Source organism: Delphinapterus leucas, chromosome 5 (assembly GCF_059928025.1).
Source record: "Delphinapterus leucas isolate spDelLeu-1000000601 "Yukka" chromosome 5, BTC_Dleu_Yukka2, whole genome shotgun sequence".
NCBI lineage: Eukaryota > Metazoa > Chordata > Mammalia > Artiodactyla > Monodontidae > Delphinapterus > Delphinapterus leucas.
This window is the reverse complement of record NC_143133.1, coordinates 115,539,082-115,566,647: the sequence shown is the minus strand read 5'-3', so window position 1 is coordinate 115,566,647 and position 27,566 is coordinate 115,539,082. Positions and strand designations below refer to the sequence as shown.

Genomic DNA, 27,566 nt, shown 5'->3' with positions numbered 1-27,566 from the left:
GGAACTGGCTTATTTGTAGGGGTGCATTTCCTTTCCCCAGATATTAGACAGCCTTTAGGTCTATTAAAGAAACAAAAACCTATATAAATTTGGGGAGCTGTTCCCTTTCTGACGAGCTAAGTTGGAACCATGGTTTCATTTCCAGGAGGAATAAATTGAGTCATTTCCAGAAACTCCCATTACCTCTGCTGAGACGTGGTTAACTACTGTGACACAAAGCTGCTGGTACTGAGTTGGATATATGTGCACATGTATGCCATCTAAACACAGAGATGTGTACGTGTGTGTAACCACTGTTTAGGCACTCTGCACGCTACATCTGATATGCAGATATGAACGTGTGTATACGCGTGTGTGTGTAGAGGTAGGTGCAGGCGTGTTCTTGGCATACATACGTGCCTACACGCGCATGTGTCTACATATGACACGTGTGCGTCCACGCATACGAGTGCTTATTTATTCCACTGCACACATTTTCTTCATCTCCATAACAGAGAAGATGTGCCTCTGAATCCGTTGTGTTCCTGCTTAAACTTTGACTTCCAGATCCAATTTTCTAATTAACTCCCCATTTAAATAACAGTTGTGGTACTATTATGGTATTATTTTTTTCTGAAAAACTTCATTCCACTGTTCTTGCTGCACAGCAGGAGTTTAAGGGCAGCCAATACTTTCTTGTGCTGACAGCTCTGATAAAGGCATAGGTATTTAGATAAATGAATGATTGGTTTGACAAAAAAAGAAATTCGATGGCACTTGAGTCTATAAATCTACGAATCATTCCTCTCTGCTGGGAACATTAGTTACCAGTGAGAGTTTTAACTGTGTACGTGGTTGCTTAAGAGACACACACAGTTGCCCTGTGCGTGACGTTACCCATAGTTATTATTTTAATGAGACCTAATAGGACAGCTCAAAACAGTGATTGTCCCTGAGAAATCACTGCGTATGAAGAGTTTTTGCCCAGAGACTGTCCCTAAATTGGGGGTTGTAGAGCTGTGGTGACTGCAGAGCACATGCCTTGTCTTGGCGCTGCCCCAACTCAGGTCCAGCCAATTCCCGCCATCAGAGAATAAGGCCCAGAATGGCTGTTTCTTCCAACGTTTTCAAGTTGGAAATTCAGATTTGTATGGAAAACTCTGCCATATTTAAATGTTGGCTACTCACTGAACATTATCAGAAATTCTCAGGGCTAAACCCAGCCCATCTGCAGGCAGAAGGAGTCACGTGTGACATCGCTTTGCCCTCTCTGCCTAGAAAAATTTCCGGGAATTCCTGAAGATCTACTTCCTGGTGGATTGAGATGATGAACGAAGGCCCTGAGGATTGGTGGTGGTGGTGTGTATGTGGGCACGCATGCATATGGTGTGAGCACACGTGCACATATGTGTGTATATGTATGTGTGCATATGAGCGCGCAGGGAACCTGGCTTGATCTCACCCTGGCATCCTGGTGCGTGCTCCACAGAAAGCCTCTGGAGCGAGGCGGAGGAACAGCTCCCCACCATCCTGGCATGCTGACTTATCCAGACCTAACTGATCACCACACCTGTGTCCTGGATGGAGCCGGCCAGGAGAGTTCGGCTCAACCAGTTAACCACAATATATTTTCTTTTCTTCAGAAGTTTCCCTGCAAATTTTTCCCCCAAATGGAGGAAGTGCGGTAACGACCACCCCCGCTGAAGCCGATGAGTTAGCTACTTCTGTATTTTAAAAGATCTCCTACTGGACTTCCTTGGCGGGGGTTGTGGGACACATGTGCTGAAAACTTGGAGGCTTATATCAAAGGATACTTCCAATATATATTTTTAAATTTAATTTATTTTTTTATACAGCAGGTTCTTATTAGTTATCCATTTTATACATATTAGTGTATATGTGTCAATCCCAATCTATACTCATGCTTCTCTTCATGATCGAATGCATCTTTTGCCTTTTACTTTGAATATTTTTGCTCTGAGTCGTTCCCTGAGGTTTGACTTACGAACACAAAAAGAACATCAAGACTTGGCAAATCTGAAATTACTAGTTTATCCACAGGTCATTCGTCTGTTGGTCCACAGGTCATTCATCTGTTGGTCTGTATGCTCAAAGCACTCTCTAAGATTAGTGCGAGGGCTGCTGTCTGTTGAATATAACCAATACAGAGCCATGCATAGAAAGACATAATTATGGCTTTCTAGGAACTGACACTAATCGGTTGTTGATTGATTGATGGGCTGCCTAGTGATTATGCTGATAACTTGAGAGGTTTCTCTGTAAATGGTATTATAAGGACAGTCATTATTTTATATGAGATCATGGTAATAAAGATTGCCGTTTATAACTCAGTAGTCCTCAAGTGATCAATTAGTGGAAAAGATAAATAACTAAAAGCGAGCATGCAGTTCTGGCTCAGGAAGTAAAGTAATTCTGGTAATTGAAGAAGAACAAGGTCACGTTAGCTTTCATCTCCACGGGCAAATGATTAAGGATACAACCTAGAGCTATCGGGCCTTGGAATCTATCTGAGAAAGGTTTATAGATATTTTTATCAAGACACTTCCATGGAGCTAACAGGTACTTGTGATGTGTCCATCCAATGTGTGTTCTCATGCAGAGATGGTGTGCAAGGTGGGGAGAGAGGTAACATTTATGATTGATTGAGTGCCAGGCTCTGAGTCAGCCTACACATTGATTCATTTCATGCTTGCAATAAACCTGCAAGGTCGATTTTATTTGGACAATTTTTTTTTTGGGCCACTCCGTGCGGCATGTGGTATCTTAGTTCCCCAACCAGCAGAAGTGGAATCTTAACCACTGGACTGCCAGGGGAGTCCCTGGACAATTTTAACGTTGCGGAAATTGAGGCCCAGGGATGTTATTCATTGAGCACAGCCACTCCGTCAGTGGCCGGCCAGGATTTGAGCCCAGATCTGCCCGATGCCAAAGACAACCTGGTTTCCCCAAGTCTAGATTTCCTCTCAGGAGGGTCACCTTCACTCATCACGGGTTAATATAAAGTAGGAAGAGGAGTGCCGATGGTGTAAAACAAAAAGTGAAGAGCTTCATTTGAGCTGCAGTGGCTTCTGGGCACTTGGTTTGGTGACGTTCCCAGGGCATTTGCAGAAATGGATGTACAGTCAGGCAGTAGAACCTTTCCCCATCTTATCTCCCTTTGCTGCAAATTCTGTCACTTCGTCTCTCTATGCTGCTTTTAATCCCTCATTTGGGCTGATAATGATAAATAATATCAATATCAATAATGATAAATAATATAAATAATGATAAATCAATATCAATAATGGTAAATAATATCAATAATGATAAATAATAAATCATCAACCCATTTCAATACCAATATCAATAATGATAAATAATAAATCATCAACCCATTTCTACAAGGCATTAGTCTCCCTCCTTCCTTGTGATGGGGGACCAGTTCAGCATTTGTGCTCCTGTCACAAGGGGCAAGGGTCACAGTGTTGTCCCAGAGGAACTGGCTACAGGCAGGCCCGTCTGCTGGTGCCTTGGTCCAGCTTGAGTGTCCTGGGGAGAATATATACCTATTCTTTTCATTAGCAGACCAAACACAGATACATATTGGAACACAGTCTCTTCTACTTCGAACTACTGCTATTGTTGGTTTCCTTTAAAATTCAGCCGATTCATTCATTTATTCTACTAATGTTACTGAGTCTAACTGTAGCCGTAACCTGTGCTGTGCTTCAGAACATCAAAGTGAAAAGCCACAGTCCAAACCCTTTAAGGACCTACAAGTTTAGTGGGGCGACAGATGCTTTCTCAGGAAATAATAAGAGAGGGAACTGTTTGAAAGGAGATAATTCTAGAAGGATCACCAGTTCTGCTCACAGTAGCAGAGAAGGCATCTCAGAGAATACCACAGAGGAGATGTGCCTGAAGGATGTGAAAGACTTGGCAGAAGAAGGGAGAAGAGTTGGGGGCTGTGTCTGGAACCACTAGTGGTTTAGAAATGCTTCCCTACAAAGCTTGCCAGCTGGGCGTGGTGAAAAATCATGGAGAGAGATGCAGAGGCCAAACGCTTAATGATTTGTTTAGATTAGCCAGCTTGAGATTTTAACCCATAGGGGATACAAATGCTTTGAGCAAAACAGCAACAGGACTTCCAGATGATTATCTAGGCAGCAGGATGAGGACAGACTGGAGGATGGTAAGACTAGAAACAGGGAGAGTGAAATGGCGGCCATGGCAAAAACCAAGGTCAGGGCTTCCCTGGTGGTGCAGTGGTTGAGAATCTGCCTGCCAATGCAGGGGACACGGGTTCGAGCCCTGGTCTGGGAAGATCCCACATGCTGCGGAGCAACTGGGCCTGTGAGCCACAATTACTGAGCCTGCGCTCCGCAACAAGAAAGGCCGCGACAGTGAGAGGCCCACGCGCCGCGATGAAGGGTGGCCCCCGCTCGCCGCAACAAGAGAAAGCCCTCGCACAGAAACGAAGACCCAACACAGCCCAAAAAACAACAACAAAAACAAAAAAAACCAAGGTCAGAGGTGCTAAGGTCTTGTATTATAGCCATGCAGAGGGAAATGGCACATGGAGAAAGATTTAAAAGGCAGAATGAACACGGGTTGGTGATTATTTGACTATGAAAGGCAATAGAGTGAAAAGAATAGAGATAACTCCAAGTTTGTTAGCTTGAACACTGGAGAATGACGTCACTATAAAAACTAAGTCACTAATTTATCAAATAAACCTATGAACTGATATATCGAAAATATAACACAAATGTAGCATGCAAAAAGGAAATGCTCTTACAAGTTTGGTACCAAACATTTTCTGAAGCCAAGTATGCCATGCGTGGCCGTAGTTCTTCACCATAGTAAAAAGACATTTTGGGGGAGGGATGTTAATGCAAAGTGTGTGTTAAATAAGTAGATTAATTCTTCAGTGGCATGTAAATTGACTCTTTTTGTTTTTCCTTATTTTTAAACTTAATTTTTAAATCAAATTAATTTTTTTCCATTTTTTATTTCACAGCGAGAACATAGTTTAACAACAAATGCTATTGTATCTTTCAATATGGGGATTTTCACTGTGCTCTATTTTTTATTTTTTTATTTACTTTTATTTATTTATTTTTTTTTTTTTGCGGTACGCGGGCCTCTCACTGTTGTGGCCTCTCCCGCTGCAGAGCACAGGCTCCGGACGCGCAGGCTCAGCGGCCATAGCTCACGGGCCCAGCCGCTCCGCGGCATGTGGGATCTTCCCGAACCGGGGCACGAACCCGTGTCCCCTGCATCGGCAGGCGGACTCTCAACCACTGCGCCATCAGGGAAGCCCTGTGCTCTATTTTTTAATTTCCAAGAGCTCTTTCTCATTTTCAGAAAATTGCTATCATCTGTTTCTTTTCCATGGATGCAATATTATCACGTTTCCATCAGAATACAAATGGTAGTTTATAGAATTCTGTGATCTGAATTATCTTGTTTCCTTGGAGTTTACTTTTATCTGTTATGTTCTTTCTTTCTCTTAGATTTTGTGGCTTCTTGCAGTTCTCTAGCCATCTTTGCCCTCCACTCATATTTGCAATGAGACATTATGATTAAGCGTGCGTGCCTACGGTTGGCTTGCGAACTAGGGAAGGGACCTCACCTCAGTAAGGGCCTGAGGCAACTACAGGTGGCTCAGGATGGGGGAGCTAAACGCTCTTTACATAGTCTTTCACCTGAACTTTTGAGCACCACCGCATGCTACAGCCTTCCTACGTATCTGGTGCCCTATACTCTGAGCTAGCTGCAAAACTGCTAGCTTCTCATTGGCTCCAAACTAAGAAGGCACTCAGATTTCGGCTTTCCCCACTTCACTAAATGAACTTCCACTCATTTGTCTTCCAAAATTTGTCGACATATTGTCTGCGGTAATCTTTTCTCTATTCTTAGTGTCCATGTAGGTTTATACCTTTCATGAACCCTTTGGTGGGGCTTTGTGGGGTAGCAGAGATAAACCTGTGGGCTCAATCTGCCATGTATAGCCAGAATCTTGAGCTGGTTCTAGATGATTCGTTTACCAAGAAGGCCAGTCCTGATGCCCTTGATTTAAAAATCATTCTCATATGGGCATGCTTTGATTCAATTTCTGACTCTGTACTATTAACTTGGAACAAGTGAGCTTTTCTGGCATTTCTTTATAGGGAACCAGTTTAAACTCGTGGTGGAATACTGGAAAGACAATTGGGCTGGGGCAAGAACTTGATTTAGCCCCTCTGCTTCAGTTTTTCCTTTTGGGATAGATGTTACTGTTTGTTTCTACTGTGCAGGAATGTTAGGAAGACAGAACAAGATATTATAGGTGAAGTACGCTTTGAGATCTTAGGAAGAATGATCAATCAATGAATTTAAGGTATTTCTTTCTGCCAGAAGAGAGCAAGCCTCAAATCCTTGAAAGATGACATTAAGATTTCTTATTCCTGCTGCTTTAATGATGGATGGACATGAATTATTAAATGTTCTTTACACAACATGTTTCTGCATCATAATTTCAGAGTTGTTAAGAAAGAGAGAAATTCGCTTTTTAGTATTCAACTTGTTAAACAGTTCAACTAAATCCTTAATAAAGTATCTGGAGCCTAAATATTTTAGTGACGTGTAAAACAGAGCTAAGTTCTAAAATATTTAGATGAACTGGAGCTATTCTTAGATGATTACTAATTTCCTTTAAAACGATGGGACAGATACATGAATGGATTCACATACAATGTAGGCTACCCTGGAAATGGAGTCCAGTGAGAGGGGTTTTCTTCCTGAATTTCAGAGCAACAACTCTGAATGTGGTACTTGTGCCTCAATACCCTCATCTGTAAAATGGAGATAATGTCTATTCCAAATGCTGTCTTTTTAAAAAAAATACTAATTCCCTGAGAAGAGAAAATGAGACAACAAATGTGGTATTTACTGTAAAAAAAAAAAAAAAGCATTATAAACATGCAAAAAAAAATCCTATGTGTAGATTTGGGACTAAATATCAAACTGTGTATTCACTTCCATATGAATACATAAACACAGACACATAAGCACCTATACACCACTACCTACTGAAGAAATACAATGTTTTTTTCTAAGTATTGCTTGCCAATTGTCTAGGTTCAATATTAAAACAGAATAAAAGAGAGTTGCTCTGCATAATCTTTTGGTTTACATGACACATTTCTTCCTTGATGGCATCAATAATAACCATTATTGTTAAAATCAACATTAAAGGCTGTATATGTGTGTGTGTGTGTGTGTGTGTGTGTGTGTATTTGGATTTCAGATGTATTTTATTTTGTGTCATTTGAAAAATACTGGTCAGGACTCGCTAGATTCATTCAATGACCCACAGTTTGAAAAACAACTGATCTAGGGCATGTTATCTTACCTTTGGAATCTATTTGCTTATCTATAAAATGCGGATGACAATCTCATGAGGTTATTAATATGGTCAAATAAGACACTCTATGTAGAGTACATATATGGTGCTGAGCACAAAGTTTGCACTCAATGAATGGTAACTGTTATTAATACTGTTTTTAAGAACAAAGAAAATGAATAGGTCTGAGTCTGGGCATAGCCAGCATCTAGGCAGCCCAGGTAAGTACTGCTTAAGAGCCTTCTGGGAGTAGGAGGCTGTGATAGTCTGAGTACAGGGTCCACTGCACATGGGAACCCTAGGAGGATTCCGGGCTAGAGTTGTGCTGTTCCTCCAGCCAGCTACACCCTCTTGTCTTCTTTCCCATTCCTTTTAGTTTAAGATGTACATAAAATCTGATCTGTAAGATAAGAGACTGGGCAGATGCTGCAGTCTCATAGCGACCCTCTAGAGTCTCAGAGGACACGGCAGTGGGGAGAGAGCCGAGGACACAGCTCCTTGCTAGGGTGGCTTCGTGGTGCTGGAAGGAGAGGGGTATCAGGAAGGACTTTAAGTGAGGATGCAAGGTCTTAAGGGACCTTTCCTGGTGAGACCTGGAAGGACACCAAGAGAGGGGGTGTAATTATGGAACTGGAAAGGATCTTAGAAATCAACTGCTGGTACAAGTGTCTCATTCGATAACTGATGAAGTGAAAGTACAGAGAGGGTGAGTGACTTGCCCAAGGTCACACAGCTAACTGGAGACCAAATCACACCTAAGGTATCACTTTTGCTTCTGGCTAGTGGTGTTTCCAGTACACCATCTTACCTCATGTAGCCCCAGTGATGTTCTGATAGTTACTTTTTTTTTTTTATTCTGAGCCACTGAATTTCATTTCTGAAATATTTTGACTTATGGAACCCTGACTCTCTGAATTTTCAGAGCCAATTCTTATGTCAGCCAAAGGACATTTTCAGCTGTTCCCTGCTATCTTAATCTCCGAATGATGGACCTTCCTCCGCCCCTTCACCCCATGTGCTTTAGAATGGATGCTGTTCCAACACTGAAAAAGGGCTGACCTGCCAGTTATGTTTCTTGCCATCAGGTGCCACCTCCCTGCTGAGATCCACGCTCAGGGTGTCAATATGTGGTAAAATGCAGGTCTGCTCAACAGCCCTTTCCCTAGCCCGCTTTTGGAATGCTTACCAAAAGCGAGACAGCACTGGGAAGAAGCAGTCAAACTGGAGATGGCGCTATCAGTGCGTAACTCAGGACATGTGAGACAATCTCCCACAATGGATGGATTTTGTCTGCCTGGCTGGGCCACTTCATTTCAGGAGGACAAGTTTCTTCTGAGTGGACGGCGTGGTGTCATGCCCAGGCTGAGCGCTCCCAGTGGCAATATATCTGTGGTCTAAATGAAGAGCTCTCTCACAGGCAGTCCGTGCATCTGCAGATCCTCAACACTCCCTTGTCAAAGGCACCAGACACACAGGCCAGGGAAACCCTGGGAGTCTGGCCCCGAGTGAGCTTTCTGAGGTTGGTGAGTGCTTTTAATTGAGGAGGAATGTTACCGCAAAAAAAATCCAGTGGCTCGTGGATGGACTGGTTGCCATCTGGGACAGTTGACGGTGAAGGCAAGTGCTTATCACAAAGATCTTTGCTCTTCAGAACAGCTGTTCCTCTCCTGAAGCCATCATCGAGCTGGTGAGCTGGAAGGCTCAGAAACAAGGTGGGTATGTGACTGCAAGGACCTGGCACATTACGAGCTATGGAACAGTATCGCCATCTGCAAATGCTTCGTTTTGTATGGACGTAATTCACCGTGGCTGAAATATGTCCCGAAGGACGAACGACAGTGGGATCTAAAATCTTAACGGGTTGGCCGATTCTGTTGTCTGCCACAATGGAAGAGGCTCACAGATCAAAGCAATAATCTTTGCAGGGCTAATGTGAATCTTATGGGCACCAAGGGAGATCATTCTTGTTGCTAGTTCCATCCAGCACATTAATCCAAAGGGGAGCTACTTTGCCAGTTCAGGCTTTGATGCAAGTCAAAAAAGCAGCTGTGGCTACTCACTCTTGTCCTTTCTTAATATACGCTGGGATGCTTTCTGTAGAGGTGTTGATTTCTGGATGCACCGGTATATTTTGCAGTCACGTTAAAACCCGGAGACTGCTGCTTTGCAAATGTAAAGGAACATTTGGAACAGAAATGGGATGTTCATGCCAACCCTCCCTTTTTCTCTCAGTTGCTTTGACCCAGAGGTTCAAACTCAGGTTCCCTGGAAAAGCCCTGAATACACACACACACTCTCTCTCGTGTTCATATTCAGCTTGCGACTGGAGCAAGCCTAGTGGCATGTAAAACCTTTGAATATAGATACGCTGAATGCTTCCTCAGTGGCTCCCTAACTAATAAACACAGAACGTAAAAAACAAAAGAACGGATGTCGTTTCTGGCCTAATTTTAAGAGACTGTGTTTTTAGGAATGAAGACTCGCCAGAGATGTTCCTACTGAGTTCCTCAAAGAAGAGAAAGCGGGTCACTCCAGAAACTGCCATACCCAAGTCTCTGAATGAACTCTTTGAAGTTTTTTCCGTAATTAGTGTCTAGTCTGTGTCCCTGGAGAGCTCCGGGTGACCGCAGTGATAGCAGTGAATGACTTTTTGCTGAAAATGACTTTTCCTTTTTTTTTTTTTTTGTGCTGGGCTGCAGTTTCAGCTGTGCTTTAACAATTACTTTTGTCTCATGAGTGCATTTTGAAGAGTGCGAGCATATATATATTTTTTTTTCCAAAAAGGTTGACTTGTCTCTAGGGTCTCTGAAAAGGGACCGTAGTTTAGTCGCCATATCAGCTAGGAAGGTGTCCTCTGGTGAAGCCCATCAAGACATTCATGAACTAATTCTTTTGCATTCATGGGACTCTTCCTGCCTCAGTTTCTACTGAAGAGCTACAGGCAGCAAAGAAGTATGAGATGGCCTCTCCCATCTCCCCCCAACCCTGTGCCCGACACCCCACTGATGGGTAGAGCAGATGTGAAGGGTACCTGTTCTATGATTCTGGACCCCATCACCCAGTTAATGACAATAACTAGGGGAGAGAGGGAGAGGAAGGTGGGGAAACTGGAAAGGAGCTTGTGTGTGGGGAGAGTATTGTCACGCTGAATCCCATTCCTCTAGAAGAAGGGGTGGGGAAGGGCTATCTCCCAGACCCAAGCCCAGTGAGGGGTTCCTGCAAGGGAAACCCCTCTCCCTCCATCACCAAGGAGATTCTGAACTATGCCTCCTGCAGGTGGGACTCAGAGAGAGCAGACTCAGGCCTTAGAAAAGCTAACGCAGGCTGTGGACTCAGGTCTCCTGCCCGCCTGGAGTCTGAAGAGAGGAGGCCGATGGCCTGCGTGGGGTCAGAGGCTGGAAACGGCTGCTGTACCAGAGACGGGTGTCAGGGCAGGTGACGTGTGAGGGTCCCAGAGGTGGCCACGTGGGGAGCAAGCAGTACCGGGCTCAACTTGGGCCCTATCCAAAAAGACCTCCCGGAGCGGTGAGAGCACCTCGGCAGATAGCGCAAAGGCTGCAGGAGGCCTCGTGGGTAAGCAAGGGAGGCCCATCTGTCCTGAGTGATGGGGATTACAAGAGAGAAGGGCTCTGCAGAGAAAAAAAAAAAAATCCTTTTGTCGGTGTTTGGAACCTAAAGGGACTCTTGGAACTGTCCGTTACCTAAGAGTGAGCAGAAAAGTCCTGCGGGAATTGTCATCCCCAGGCAGGGGGCTGTTACACCCACGCCAGACGGTTCAGGCAGAGCAGCAAAAAGCAAGATGCATTTTACACACATCACAAATCATGTTGGCTCAACACATTAAATACACGATACTCCCCGAAAGGTTCAGAGTGGATAGGAAGTTTCCCAGAGGAAACCTACACCACGTTTCAATTCAACTGGCCGATTTTGAGCCTATTAGCCTACATAACAATTCATGGGTACTGCTTCCTTCTGTGACGTCTGAAGACTGGGTCTCCTGGCCAAACACATGATACCATGTGCTCCTCAGAACGTATTGGGGCAGATCTGGGAGGCCTTGACTCTGCCCATCTCCTCCCTTTCTAGCTTCTAGTTCCCTCTACCCTCCACCCCATGAGCTGACTGCTGGTTCCTTCCAGTTTGAGGTGGAAGGAGCGGCAAGGGGGTAACAATCTAGACACAGCACTAGAGGATCTGTGTGGTGACTCAATAAAGGAAACGGATGGTGGGGTCAGTGACTTTCCTTGGAAGACAAAGGGAAGGTTTCAGACCCTCTTGAGAAGGTGCGGAGTGGCGCAGGATGTTTTAGGGAAGGAGTGATAGAGTCTTCTCCTTTTGTGTCTTTCTCTAGCTCCTGTCTGGAGTTTCCAAACACACCGGGCTGTTTGTTCAGCTGTGTTTTCCTTTGGTCCTAAGAAACTTCTTTCCCTGCTGAAGCCAATCCAACCAGCGGCAGCCTGGGCTTGGGGAGTCAGCAGGCAGAGTACGGTCTTGGTGCAACTGGGTGGGCAGATGAAGCTGGGTAAGTGACATCAGGGCATGCATACAAATGACCCCTTGCACCAACGTGGAGGAGAAACACTGTGATTTGGGGCTGCTGTGTGAGGTTTTAAGAGCTGAAATGTCAGAAACGTTAAAGATATGCATACAAGAACGTCTTTCTCCCAAATGTCAGACTGCCTACCAGTTTGCATTTCCTTTCCTTTGTAAACATTTTTCTTTTCTTGGGAGCTGAAGATGATCCTTTAATGCCAGATTTTTCCATCTTTACTCTAAGGGCAATCTGTTCTCTGCTCTTTCCCCTTGAGTGCTGAAATGACTTTTACGCGCATTTGATCGACTATACAGCAAGACTGTTTGCCAGGAAAGGAAGAACGGAGGTAAGGGATGAGAATGCAAGCTGAAACTAAACACATTTTTGGCCTTTCAGAGATTTAGAAAAATGGAGGAAAAGAGGAAAAATATGAAATGAGAACTGTGTGCGTTTTCTCCCCTTTTGCATCTTCTGAGCGTAGCTATGCATGGCACCGTAGAGCCAGCTAGCTGCTCCTTCGAATTCCAGCTCCACCTGTCACTAGCTTATGACCTCAGGTCAGTTACTTTTAATCTCTCAGTGCTGCTGTTTCTGCATCAGGAAAATGAAGTTAAAAATAACATTTACCTCATAGGGTTGTCGTGAGCTAATACATGTAAACAACATAAAAGGGTACCTGGTACAGAGTTGGTGTTATGTATTTGTTACCTACTATTGCTTCTTCGTTTTCTAGCAATTTCCTGGATCTGCAGAGATGTGAGGTAGGAAAGGATAAGGTAGAAAAACGTCAGGTCCAACCTCCAGTGGGTTATCTGTGATTTGTTGCAATATCGTATCCCAACTATACTTCTTTCACCATCCGCATTTTTTTCTATAGCATTAGAGAAATGGTTACAATAACATTGATAAGAACTTGAATCTTTTCGCTCATTTATTCATGCATCCCTGTTTGTTCATTTATTAATTATTTATTTGAGTTAGGGCACTAGGCAATGTACAAACCTGTACAGAGGAAAGAATTTTCCCCTTAAGTAATCTACAGCCATTTAGTTAGTGGTATAAACCATTAACATCTAATCAGAATGACTGTGCTTGGAATATTCTGTGAAATCCCAATAAATAAAACTAATCAGAAATAAAATATCATATGATATCACTTTTATGTGGAATCTAGAAAAAACGACACAAATGAACTTATTTACAAAACAGAAGCAGACTCACAGACATAGAAAACAAACTTATGGTTACAGAGGGGAAGGGGGGGAGGGATAAACTGGGAATTGGGGATTAACATATACACACTACTATATATAAAACAGACAAACAACGAGGACCTACTATAAAGCACAGGGAACTATATTCAATACCTTGTAATAACCTATAATGGAAAAGAATCTGAAGAATACATATATGTATGTATATATGTTTACACATATATATAAAACTGAATCACTTTGCCGTACACCTGAGACATTGTAAATCAACTATACTTCATTAAAAATGAAATAAATGGTCTAGGAAGAGTATTTTGTGAGAAAAATTCAGTTTCTGTACTAAGAGACTGATGTCTTTAGCCATACTCATATACAGTTTCAGTCTTCAAACTATAGATGTGGTCTCACACCTCGTCTCTTCATCTTTACCAAGACCTTCCTTTGAAATTACCTGGCATTTTTCCTTCTGTTGTGAACAGAAGCTCCCTGTTGAAGCTTAGATCAAACACTTTTATCTCAAGTCATTCCATAGACATCTGCTAAATGCCTGCTATGAACCTAAACACTCTGAGTCTATTTTAGCCAAAACTGTCTGGGATTATGAATTATATGGATACAGACTTTAATTTCCTATTTCAGTTTTGGTTGTGTTTTAACCCATAAACTATGCCTTTTCATTTGTCATCTGGGCTTTACTAAGATGGATGAAGGACATAGCCAGTTTTCAAAATAAGGAATCTAACAGAAAATCAAACAATCATTTCATTGCAAGTAGGATCCATTTCTGATTTGGTTCTTTTTATGGGCTCAATAAAGGCTCATGCCTTAAATGTTTTTGAACTGCTAGCAAAATTTTATGAGGCCTTCCAATATACTTCACTTAGACCACTAATGGTGATATGCCTGATGGTAACTGGTCACAATTTTCATATGGTGAAAATCAAAAGTTTATCATGGTAATGATTAAATGACCTTTAAGGGTTTTTTTTTTTTTTTTTAAGGTTCTTATATCCCTAAATTACTAGGATTCTAAATCTGTGTTCTCCAATATGGTAGCCACTGGCCACACGTGCTTCTGAGTACTTGAAATGGGGCTAGTCTAAACTGAGATGTGATCTAAGAATAAAATACACACCAGGTTTTGAAGAGTTACTAGAAAAAAAAGAATAAAATATTTTGGATATATTGGGTTAAATAAAAATATTATTGGGCTTCCCTGGTGGCGCAGTGGTTGAGGATCCGCCTGCCGATGCAGGGGACACGGGTTCGTGCCCCGGTCTGGGAAGATCCCACATGCCACGGAGCGGCTGGGCCCGTGAGCCATGGCCGCTGAGCCTGCGCATCCAGAGCCTGTGCTCTGCAAAGGGAGAGGCCACAACAGTGAGAGGCCTGCGTACCGCAAAAAAAAAAAAATCATTAAAATGAACTTTACCAACTTATTATTTTTATGTTACTGTGGCTATTGAGAATTTAAAATTACTTTTGTGGCTTGCATTATATTAATACTAGACAGTACCACTCTAGACCTTCAAAACAAATGGATCAAAATCTCTCTTTAAGGACTTTTTAATGTTTATGGCCAATGTTTCAATACTGAGGTCCTTAGGCCTCTAAAAGTCAAGTTAAAACTCATACCTACCAAAAACTAATAAACCCTACATGGGTGGATATTTACCACCAAGTTCCTCTCGAAATTATTCTCTGTCGAGGTCCTGTGAAAGTTCTATGGTTACAATACTGAATGTTCATTCCCATGGTTATTGTCTCAACTATATCAAAAGATTATCAGCAAAGGAGGCAAGAATATACAATGGAGAAAAGACAGCCTCTTCAATAAGTGGTGCTGGGAAAACTGGACAGCTACATGTAAAAGAATGAAATTAGTACACTCCCTAACGCCATACACAGAAATAAACTCAAAATGGATTAGAGACCTAAATGTAAGGCCAGACACTATAAAACTCTTAGAGGAAAACATAGGCAGAACACTCTGTGACATAAATCACAGCAAGATCCTTTTTGACCCACCTCCTAGAGAAATGGAAATAAAAACAAAAATAAACAAATGGGACCTAATGAAACTTAAAAGCTTTTGCACAGCAAAGGAAACCATAAACAAGATGAAAAGACAACCCTCAGAATGGGGAAAAAATATTTGCAAATGAAGCAGACAAAGGATTAATCTCCAAAATTTACAAGCAGCTCATGCAGCTCAATATCAAAAAACAACCCACCCAATCCAAAAATGGGCAGAAGACCTAAACAGACATTTCTCCAAAGAAGACATACAGATTGCCAACAAACACATGAAAGGATGCTCAACATCAGTAATCATTAGAGAAATGCAAATCAAAACTACAGTGAGGTATCACCTCACAACAGTCAGAACGGCCATCATCAAAAAATCTACAAACAATAAATGCTGGAGAGGTTGTGGAGAAAAGAGAACCCTCTTGCACTGTTGTGGGAATATAAATTGATACAGCCACTATGGAGAACAATATGGAGGTTCCTTAAAAAACTAAAATTAGAACTACCATACGACCCAGCAATCCCACTACTGGGCATATACCCTGAGGAAACCATAATTCAAAGAGTCATGTACCACAATGTTCATTGCAGCTCTATTTATACAATAGCCAGGACATGGAAGCAACCTAAGTGTCCATCGACAGATGAATGGATAAAGAAGATGTGGCACATATATACAATGGAATATTACTCAGCCATAAAAAGAAACGAAATTGAGTTATTTGTAGTGAGGTGGATGGACCTAGAGTCTGTCATACAGAGTGAAGTAAGTCAGAAAGAGAAAAACAAATACCGTATGCTAACACATATATATGGAATCTAAAAAAAAAAAAAGAAAAAACGGTTCTGAAGAACCCAGGGGCAGGACAGGAATAAAGACGCAGATGTAGAGAATGGACTTGAGGACACGGGGAGGGGGAAGGGTAAGCTGGGACGGAGTGAGAGAGTAACACTGACATATATACACTACCAAAAGTAAAACAGCTAGTGGGAAGCAGCCGCATAGCACAGGGAGATCAGCTCAGTGCTTTGTGACCACCTAGAGGGGTGGGATAGGGAGGGTGGGAGGGAGACGCAAGAGGGAGGGGATATGGGGACATATGTATACATAAAGCTGATTCATTTTGTTATAAAGCAGAAAGTATCACACCATTGTAAAGCAATTATACACCAATAAAGATGTTAAAAAAAAAGATTATCAGCAAATACACCAAAATGTTAAGAGTGATTATTTCTGGGTAGTGGGGTACTGCGTGATTTTTGCATTCTTTTTTTATTCTCTCCTTTATTTCTGAGTCTTTCAATGACGAGGACTGTTATGTTTCTTCATCAGAAAAATGTGTCTTTAAATTTCAGTGTGAATGATTTTCTGAACTGCATAAACATCACGAATATGTAAAAAAGAGACCAACTTAAAAGGGAATATCCCAACATGCTTTCATCTGCTCTGCTCCATTTCCAAATTTTCTATAGTGAATAGGTTACTTCCATCAAGGGAAACAACACACCTCCTTTAAAACCTGAAATATTCATCCACCTGTTTAACCTTAAACCTAAGTTAATTTGCATGCTGATTTTTTTAGAACTCCTTTTATCTCTGCTGTATTAGACGGTAGAGTAAATACTTTAGGTTTGAGCTTCAACCGTATGCTAACATAGCTATTTTAATATTTTTATAACTACCCTCAACCAGAACAGCATTTAGCTTGAGTCTATGCAGGAGATGCGGAAGAAACCCTAAAGATATTTTAATACCTCACTATGCGTAGGGGTTTAGGTTGTACTGCAAGGATGCCCATCTAAAGGGGTTCCACTTGCATCTGAGTCCTGCAGCAACGGGTTTGGGGGAGAACCCTCCTGCATGCTGTCCAGACCAGCTCAGAATGCCACCTGCACACTCGGGAGGGCTCAAGCCTGTGTACACACACACACACACACACACACACACACACACACACGCACATGAGTGAGTGGGTTGTGCCCTATCCAGTGGGCAGTGGCTCTTCTCACCTGCCTTCCACTTTCAGAGGCCAGCACCACCACCTGGCCTGGTTTTTGGGTACCATGGGGGGTGTGCAGTGCTGTGGCATTGGCGTGTGTAGGTGGGTGACACACACAGCTAGCACTGTTGTCTGCCCTGCTGGCTCTGGAGTAAGCTGGGCTTCTCAAGGCCCATCAGATATGATTGTTTAGCCTAGCAACGTTCTATTCATTTAATTTTTCTTTCTTCTTGAGGAAAAGGGCCTTTTTCCAATTCGCGCGAGGCAACAGCCTTTTGGAATACGGCACTGGCGTGTGGCGCAGAACTTACTGTTGGTGGTGAAGATGATTCCTCCCTCCTGCGGGGTGGGATCTGTATCCTGGACCACCTGCAAGGCTCCCACGGTCCGGACAGCAGCGTCCAAAGTGACTGAGCTTTCATTTACGGTTGTGTCGCTTGCGCCGGTGATCTGGTTGGTTGACGGACCTCCCAGAGATCCCTCGAAGTCAGTGGGCAAGTCGTCCATGCAGTCGGCATTGGGCTGACAGGAGCAGAAAAGGACCTATCTTAGTGTATATCATCAAGTTAGAGATGAGATGTCTACAGCCTAAATATTTTGTCCTGAGGGAAAACCAAGTTCTTCACTGTTTTCTTCCTGAACCACTTTATTTAAAGACATTCCACATATAGTTCCTGTAATTAACATGAAAACATCTTCCAAAATTTTCTTTCCAAAGGTTCCGTTTAGATCTACAGACAAGGTTTTAATTCCAGGGGTAGCAGTAGCCATACATTAATATAATTACATAGGGAGAATAATATGATACTTATTTATAATGACAGCTCTTCCTTATCTATAGTGTTTACTTCTTGTATAGGAAGTAGCTGACAGCCTGATAATTAGCCCCAAAGACCCATGTGTTGTTTACAAATAGACTGATGGCATGAGAGGGGAGACAGAATCTGACTCGTGAATTGTGCATCAGAGATACACACATATACATAAACGCACACACAAACACAAGAGCACAGGGTGAGGTGCTGTTAAACATAAGCCCAAAAACCACCTGCAGAGCAAAGCCCTATTTACATAACATTCAACTGATCGTACATTTGTCAAATCTTCTAAGTTAAAATCTTAGAATCATAAAACTAGGGTGAGACCATCTACTTTAATTACCCACTCACTACAGGACTCTCCCTCCCAATATTCCTCACAGCTCCACTTGAAAAACGTAGAGACCGGGGTCTCTTGTGCCTCGCAAGGCAGCCTGTGTCGGTCGGCTTCTCTTAGCGGGAAGCGGGGCAGTTTTACTCTTTGGTCTCAGTTCTGCTGGCTGAAGTGGTGTTGAATATATTGATATCTCTTCCACAAACAGCTTTTAAAAAATGATTATCAGTTGTTCTGCCTCTGACCAAACTCAGAAAAATGATTTTTTAAAGGTGGTGGAGGAGAGATACGGTCTTGAGAAGCACTAAGAATGGCTGTTAATCACACGTTTTGCTCCACGCTGGAGAGTGACATTGCCTTGAGCGACGACAATGACACGGTTTTGCACCCCGTCCAAGGATGCAGATCAGGGTGGGCAGGCTTGGGTGAGGAGAATCCTATGTTGACATTGTTTGAATTAACACCACAATGACTAGATTGTGTGCCAAGTTCACTGAAAGAGAAAAATCTATCACTCACGGGCTCATGGGGAGCACAAGGCAAGAAATCCAAACTGCTGGACTCTTGTCCTGGATTTCCACTCTCAAGGCAAGTCTCCCAAGCCCCACGCCTGTATTTCCAACAGTCAGCTGGAAATCTCCATCATCCCACAAAAACCTCAAATTCAGCTCATTCCCTTTCCCCCACATTCTCTTTGTGTTCTGCCGTCTTCATCTCTACTGGCAGTGGGCCAATTCCTTGAAATTCGAGTTGTTGAAAGTCAACTCATTGAATGACTGATCCTCCAAGTTTACTGACTGAGATTATTGGACATGAGCGGGTATGTTCTGAACGTTTCTTACCCCATTACCAATTCCCAATCTCCCTCTAGTTTCTTCCCCGGTATACTTCATTCTCCACTTTTTCACCAGAGCACTCATGCATAGGTATGATTTTCTCTTTTTCCTCCTAAAGAATGAATTACAAGCTCCTTAGTATAGCAAAACAGGTACCGTACAGTCTGACCCAAGCCTTCTTTTCTGGCCCTACCTTCAGCCTTTGGAAACACACAGAATAAACCACATATTCCCCATTTCAGCACCTTAGCATATGCTGCTCTTCCACTCGGGATGACAGTTGCCCAAAGCATCATCCCCTTCCCCTCTCCCATCCCAAGGTCTCAAACTAACCCTGGTGAACTCCTAATCATCCCTCAATTCCCAGGCCAAATGTCCCTTTTCTAAGCAGCGCTCCCTCCCAGTAGTCATCTTTGATGCTGTAACTCTTTTCCCACTTCTCCCACTGTTACAGTCATTTGTTACTGTGTTAGTCTCACCCTACTAGTCCGCAAGCTTTTTTTAATTCCGGTTTTACTGAGATACAACTGGCAGGGCATATTGTATTAGTTTAAGTTGCACAACATGATGATTTGATACGTGTGTATGTTGCAAAACCGTCACCACAGTAAGTTTAGTTAACATCCATCACCTCACATGATTACAAAATTTTTATTCTTGTGATGAGAACTTTTAAGATCTACTCTCTTAGCAACTTTCAAATATACAATACAGTGTTGTGTATTGTATTAGAGTCACCGTGCGGTGCGTTACATCCCCGGGACTTACTTATTTCGTAACGGGAAGTTTGTACCCTCTGACCCCCTCACCCATTTCACCCTCCCCACCTCCTGCCCCTGGCAACCACAGATCTCCTCTCTGTTTCTTTTCCACGTAGTTTCCACATACAAGTGAGACACAAGCTTCTTAAAGTGAAGCACCTACACTATATTGACCTTGAGTTCCAAGCCCTCACATAGTGCCTGACAATTATTAAGTGCTAAGTAAATGCTGATTTGGAAATTTTATCTGAGTCTCAGTTTACTGCTCTGAAAACCTGGGAATGTTAGTATCTGCCCAGATCTGAGATCAGTGAAGGGAAGCTTTGAGAAAATACTTAAAAAAATTCAATTTCTGGGCAAAGGTAAAGTACACCTTTGAAGGGTAGCAGAGTATGTCACTGCCCAAATTTGCTACGTTGGCATAAAAATTGTTTTTAGCTGAAACAATTGAGAACTGGGTAAAGAAATGCCCTCTGCCTTCCCCCTATTTGCCTAAAAGCAAGACATAAATTTGTAAGGGGGTCCCCCTCTCTGTACCAGAAAGAGAAGAACATTCTTATCACCAGCGACTGGGAGTTGACGCAACAAACCTAACTGACATGCCCTTATCCGCCATTGGTTTCCCCCATATATTTACCTCCCCACAATTTGCTGTCCTAGAAACTCAAAGTCCTTTCCCTCTGTCTTGTCACTTCTCTAAAAATTTATTGCTCTTTTTTGAAGATGCTATAGAAGCCGAAGTTCTAACCACCCTTCTGAGTCACTCATCGCCAAGTGCTCCTATGTGCACACACGATGCATGTGTTCATAAACTTCTGTTAGATTTTCTCTTGTTAATCTGCCTTTTACAAGCCTAATTTACAGGGCCCAGCTGGAGAACCGAGGAGGGTAGAAGAAAAAATAACTTCTTTCCCTCCACTATACTATGTAAAGATGCAGATCTAAATTGTGTGCGGGTCTCAGGGAGGAAAAGAGCTCCAAGTGAGGATCCTGTACTGGCTGTTCTTTCAGCCATAAGCATCTGGATGTGACCACAGATGCAAGAACAACTGACATATTTTTCACAATGTTGACTTTGCTTGTTGATCGTGTTCTTGTTTTCTCTCTTTTCTCTTTTTATAACATTATTTTATTAGTTTTGATGCAGGGTGTTCCCTTTTACTTTGTGGGCTAGCAGGAATAGTGTTATGTCTCTAACAGAGGTGAGTAGAGGAAAAGAGAAAGCAAATTAGCTCAGTGAGACTTGTTAATGAGAGAACGAATAAATATTTGGCTTAGATACAATATTTAACAGACCCACCTTACAGAACCTCACAGTTTATATCCACTCGAAATGGTTCATCAAATAGAATAATATTTTGAATAGAAACCCAATTTATATACCTCTAAGAGAAATTACAGTCATAATGTTTAGTAAGAAATGTCAAATACCATCTGTAAGTGAACAGCATATAGGTTTTCAAATTCAGGTTAGCAGGGAGAACTCAAATAAACCAGATGCGAAATAGTTAGGGACTAGTGAATATACCAGCTGCACGGGATTTTCTATTCGTTTACAATCATCTTATTTATACCAGGATAATAGTGATAGGAGACGGTGTGTGCTGGGATAAAAAAGGCCCGTGTTATATGGTACCTTATAGGAGCACTCAATGATGTGATCTGTCATCCTGCAAAGACACCCCCTAGACCTGACTGGAGAGAAAGGAGGATGAAGCACTTGAATGTAGATAAGGGGATTGAAAACACTCTGACAGTAAAGGACCTGCTCCTGTCAGGTTCGGTCTTTTATTTCTCTTGGCAAAATATAATGGCAGAAGGTACCACTGTAATAGGAACCAGTTAGAGCCAGAAATGTGGAACATGCAAACAGCGAGTTTAATTTTCTAAGTCCCTAGTATCTGATAGAGATGTTGGGTTTTTACTCATGTTTCATGTTCACTGTCAGTGATTTTCACCTTGAATGTATTATGCCTTCACAACCCTGGTCTGAAAATGTAATGCATTGCCTTTCAAAATCTAGCTCAAAGCTATAGTCACACAAATTGATTTGTGTTTGGTGTATCGACTGTTAAAAAAAAAAAAAAAAATCAGCATACAGCCGGCAGGGAGGCAGGGGAGGCAGGGTAGAAAATTCAGCCAATCCATGACTTTGTGATGCTTCAGGTGTGTGCCCTCAAACAGAGTCACTCTGGTCTTCCCGGGATAATTAGCCCTCTGGCATTAAAGGAAGCCTTTGATATCTGATCTGATCCTTTCTTCTTCAGTGACATCTTGGGACTTTTAAAATTCTGTTTATTCTCTGCCATTAGTAGTGAGGAATGACAAGAGGAGGAGAGAGCAAAGCGGAGGGGGAAGGGGGAGGCCGGTCTCTGTATGCTGTTTGTCTAGCTTCTTTTAGACGGCGCCAGGTTGTTCTCACATCTCTGCGCAGCCCTCGGGTCTGGTGGCCTGGCTTGCTTCCTGCCCTCACCATAGCAGATGGTGCCTCAGTAGCCCGTGGCCTTCACTCGATATGGTCCCTGGAAAGTCTTTCCCTGGAGCATCAAGCCAGCCAGCTGGGGGGATTCTCTTTGCACAGGGGGAATGACTAAGTTTGATAAAACGTATAACTGAGGGCACCAGCTTGAGGGTAGCGCTAGAATTCAGTGGTTCTGGCTTTGGCTTCCTCGTCACTCAAGCTCGCCATGGAGATCTGAGCTCAGCAGAGGGCCCTGAGCCAGATTCCCAGTGGCTGGCCTCCCCTCCCATCGTTGGGAAGAGCTTGTTTCCTCTGGAAGCTAGGAGATGGTGGGGCAACATCAGAAAGTGTGGCGTGCGGGTCTGCTTGATGACAGCGCAGGTAAATGACACAAGAGTGTCATCAGTGTACAACTGGCCCAAGAGGCCTCTGTGGGTGTCCCACCTGCTCTCACCCACTGCAGCCCGGAAGAGGAGCCTATGAGCCGCTCAGACAGCATCTCAACTCACAGACAAATACAATGGACATGCTGAGAGGGTCACGATGTTCTCAGATTGAGGAAAAGTGAGAGGAGGAATATATCCAGACGTGGAAGTGCTCTGAGGGCCTCATCATGTGACGCCACTGCTATGGGACTGAGGGGACACAGGAAATCCAGGGATGCTGTTTTCTCCCTGCTTTGTGGCAAAGGCAGAAAGACAGACATGACGATGCTGTAGGCTGTGCTGTGCTTACCGGGATCCCTAGGGCTTTAAGAATGTTCATCTTGCACATGGGACAGGTGCGATGGTCTAGGAGCCAGGGGTCAACACAGGACTTGTGGAAAAGATGCCTGCAATGAGAACCATACATCTTAGCGCGGCGGTAACTGCGGAGAGCACCTAGTCCACTCCAGCCCAGAGACTTGTTCAAGGTCACGCACTGCTTGGTGGCAGAGACAAGACTCGGACCTCCATCTCTGAACACCTGGGCCAGTAATGCTTCCTGTTACACCCTGCGGTGATACAGTCAACATCTGTCTGGCTCCCAGGAGGGTCCTCTATGATTTGCAGCTGAGTCTTCCAAGTTTGAGAAAATGCAGAGAATGTAGAAACAGAGAAATTTCTCTCTTTCTAGACAGGAAGAATCTTGAATGGAAAGAAGGCAAGTGGAGAAATTTGCACAGACCTTGCAGGATAACCTGAGAGTTGCCACTTTTAAATCAATCCAAAATTTCTTTTCCTACAGTCAGAAGCAAACTGCAAAATAAAGCCTCATTTCTGTAGATATTCGGGGTCTCACACAAAAGGGCAGAAGAGCTCCGGCAAGCATTTCACAGCACAAGGGATGTTTTAAGTTGCTATGGCTGGTGGCTCTCACATCAGAAGCCGGAGGGACAGGTACCGTAAGCTTTACTGTTTGTACGGCTGATGCGCTCAACTCCATCGCCAGGCTCACGCGCCAGCCCTCCGGAGCCTTCCTCTGAGTGACAGGATAAGGGGGGCATTTAGTAGGTGCGGGGGTGGGGAGTCCTGACTAAACTTCCTCTCAACATGGCTCACAAGAGCCCACTCAGAGATCTCAGGGGCTGCTCGAATCAGAAGCTTGTCTTCTCACGCACACGACTCCAGACCACGGGCAGAAGCAGTCAGAATTTCCTGCCTGGGGCAAGAAGAGAGAGAACCATCTGTCAAGTATGAGGGCATCCTTGGGACACGCTATCCATGCTGCACTATTCCCGGAACGCTTGCACTCTCTTCCCTGACTCTCATCTTTTATTGTGCTAACAGTTCTACCAGCTGTCTTTGCATTAGAAGGCTTGAGGCTCCGATGCATACAAAGGACCCCTCAAATCAGAGAAGAGCTCAAGAAGTGCCACTTCTGAAACTGACATGGAGAAGAACCCATGTCCCAAGGATAGCATTAGCTGTGTACAGGACACGATCGCATTGGGGATTAGGAGACGGAGAGGAGCAACCTGGATGTGTCGTGTGTTTCCATGTCACTATTTCGAATGCCTTACAGATTTACCGCTTACAAGTAAATATATCACATCCATTCATTCCTTTAGCCATGCATCCACGCGACAAGGAATACCTGCCAAGAACTGTGCTCCTCACTGGGAATCAGCACGATAGGGATCTGGCTCCTTCTCTTTGGGAGTATAATCGGAGAGGCAGACACTAATAAAACAGAAATAAACTACTTCACGACAACAGCGCTAAGGACACATTAGCAGAACATGGAGCTGGTAGGGGGCTTGTGACTGGGAGATGCATCCTAGTTTGGGTACATAGAGAAAGTTTCCCTGACGAGGTGCCGAAGCTCAGACCCCGGAGGGCTACGCAGACATTATCCACAGAAGGGGAGGAGAGGAAGAAGAGTCTTCTAGGCAGAATGACTGGCTTGTACAAAAGCCCTGACCTGGGCGCAGGAAGAAAGTCAGTCCCAGTGCAGCAGCAGGAGGGAGGGGCTGATGCGGGGTCAAGTGTCCCCCTGCACCCCTACCCCCAAGCAATAATCGACCTCCCTGTGTTCAGGCTCTACGTTCAGAAAACAGGTGCCTAATCTAAATTTTCTCACTCACTGGTGTTCCTTCTGGGGAAAAGTAAGTCAGACATTCAGGTCCCTTTGACCATTCCTGGGAGGCAGGCTCTGTTGTGTTTCCTGCACATGTACTGGGAGTCAGAAAGACAGCAGGGCCAATGATTAGCTGTTTTAGCCTAAATAAGTCACTTAACATTCCCACGTCTCCTCTGCCTCATGTGTAAGATGAAGATACATCTATTCCTGCGGAGGAGGCTTCCCTGAGTCTCCCACACACAGAAGCTGGTACCTGCTCTTATCCCCTGAGTGACTTCTCTGTCTGCACTGGTCATTCTTACATCTCCTCTGTGATGGTTAGTTTCATGTGGCAACTTGGCTAGACTATAGTACCAGTTCTTCAATCGAACACTAATCTAGGGTAGTCTGCAGATGTGATTCATATCTACAGTCTGTTGACGTTAAATAAAGGAGATTATTCTAAATCATCTGGGTGGGCCTGACCCAATCAGTTGAAGAGCCTTAACCGCAAAACTGGTTTCCCTGAGGAAGAAAAAACTCCGCCTCAAGATGGCAGCATCAGCCCCTGCTCAGCGTTTCCAGCCTGTAGACCTGCCCTACAGATTTCAGGCTTGCCAGCCCCTATCATCACATAAGCTAATTCCTTAAGAATGTATAGTGGGATACAGTGGCTGTCTGGAGAACTGACTGGTACATCCTCCAACGAGAATATAAGCTCTATGAGAGCAAAATCTTCATTTACCTAATTCACTGTTAGATCCCCAGCAACTAGACTAGATCTTGGCACACAGAGGATGCTCCAGAAATATTTGCTACATGAACGGATATTTCTCAAAAGGCCTGGTACTCCCCACTGCCTGCACGTGGCTATGAAGTCCCACGGGCTCATTCTTCCTAAATCTCTTGTACCTTCATTGCCTATTTTCTTTTTGCCACGCCGCTCCCTCATACATGATCTCATTAACTCTTTTTCTGTATTGTTGTGCTAACGTCTAAACTGCCCTCCATGCCACCAATCTTTCCCTGTTCTTTTCATCCCACTCATCCTTGCCAGATTTATCTTCCCCCAGAAAAGTGCTAGTTACGTCACCCCCTTGTTCCGTTCTGTTCTTCACGAGGGGCTGGGCACCAAGATGAATAAGACAAGGTCCTTTCCTTCAAGGCGGAATCACAGTGCTTCAGTGGTTCCCTGGGAACTACAACAGAAAAGGCCATTGAAGAGCCACCCTTCTGGATCCATCGTTTTCTGGCTGTGGGATCTTAGGCAAGGATTAGCTCTCCAAGACTTCATTCCTCATCTGTGAAATTTTGTCTTATAGGTATGGAGTTTGCCAGTGATTGAGTCTGTGTGTGTGTGTGTGTGTGTGTATGAGAGAGAGGGAATAAATACTGTCCATGAAGCTGAAACTATAAGTCCTGATCATCCTTAATTGTAAGCTATCATTCATCTTATTAATACCACTATTATATCTTATTTTTAGATATTAGGTTATCACTCTGATTTCTACTCTAAACTTTCTAACGCTGAAAGCAAGTAACTGTAAATTAAAAACAAAAATCAAAGGGAGAACTAAGGACAACAAAAACAGTGCTAAAATGATACACAGGGTGATCATGTTAGCTATTAACTAACATTCAACTATTCCTAATACCATATTTCTTGTGTTCACCAAATAGGAAGACTACTTCCTTATAATTGGGATTGCAAACAATTTTTTCCCTCCCATATGGAAAGAAAAATAAAAGTCACTAGACTAAATAAATAAAGGAACAGGGAAAGAATCTGGAGTTTAGTGAAATGCACCAACAGTTCAACAAACATCTCTAGGGCAATGTCTATCTCACTCATTCTATTTGTACGATTCGCAGCAGGGCACTGTCCCTTCCCATGTTTTAACAACGGCTGCATGAGAAACTACATACAGAGGAACAACGGGATGTGACAGTCTATCTCCTAACGATCCTGACAAGCTGGAAATACAACCGAGGGTTACCAAAACTCTTCTCCTTTCTTATTCACCAAAGGGAAGCATACCTTTTTTTTTTTTTTTTTTTTTTTTTTATGCAGTACGCCGGTCTCTCACTGCTGTGGCCTCTCCCACTGCAGAGCACAGGCTCCAGACGCGCAGGCTCAGTGGCCATGGCTCACGGGCCCAGCCGCTCCGCGGCATGTGGGATCTTCCCAGACCGGGGCACAAACCCGTGTCCCCTGCATCGGCAGGCGGACTCTCAACCACTGCGCCACCAGGGAAGCCCGGGAAGCATACTTTTTACAAAGAGTTCTTCAAACCCCTGACAAAAGATGATGCCAACAACTGCATCATAATGCTGAGATGATTATGAATAATATAATAATTTCCCATTTGGGGGGCAGGAATGACAAACTCCTGTTAAACTTGTTTCCACATCTTTGGATTCTTATTTATTTATTTTTAAATTAAAATTTTTTTAAATTGAAGTATAGTTGATTTACAATGTTGTGTTAGTTTCAGGTGTACAGCACAGTGAATCATTTATACATATACATGTATCCACTCTTTTTTTAGACTCTTTTCCCACATAGGCCATTACAGAGTATTGAGTAGAGGTCCCTGTGCTATACGGTAGGTCCTTATTAGTTATCTATTTTATATATAGTAGTGTGTATATGTCAATCCCACTCTC

General features: G+C 43.4%; 1 protein-coding gene across 1 annotated transcript in view; it reads right to left on the bottom strand.

Annotated features, from left to right (window-relative positions):
- RNF150 (ring finger protein 150) overlaps positions 1-27,566 on the bottom strand; it is a 244,455-nt gene that overhangs the window by 33,577 nt on the left and 183,312 nt on the right. The window contains exons 5-6 of the mRNA XM_089912424.1: positions 23,094-23,190; positions 17,460-17,670 (exon numbers count right to left, since the gene is read on the bottom strand). Of these exons, the coding sequence (XP_089768550.1) occupies positions 17,460-17,670; positions 23,094-23,190 (308 nt within the window). The remainder of the gene's footprint in view (positions 1-17,459; positions 17,671-23,093; positions 23,191-27,566) is intronic.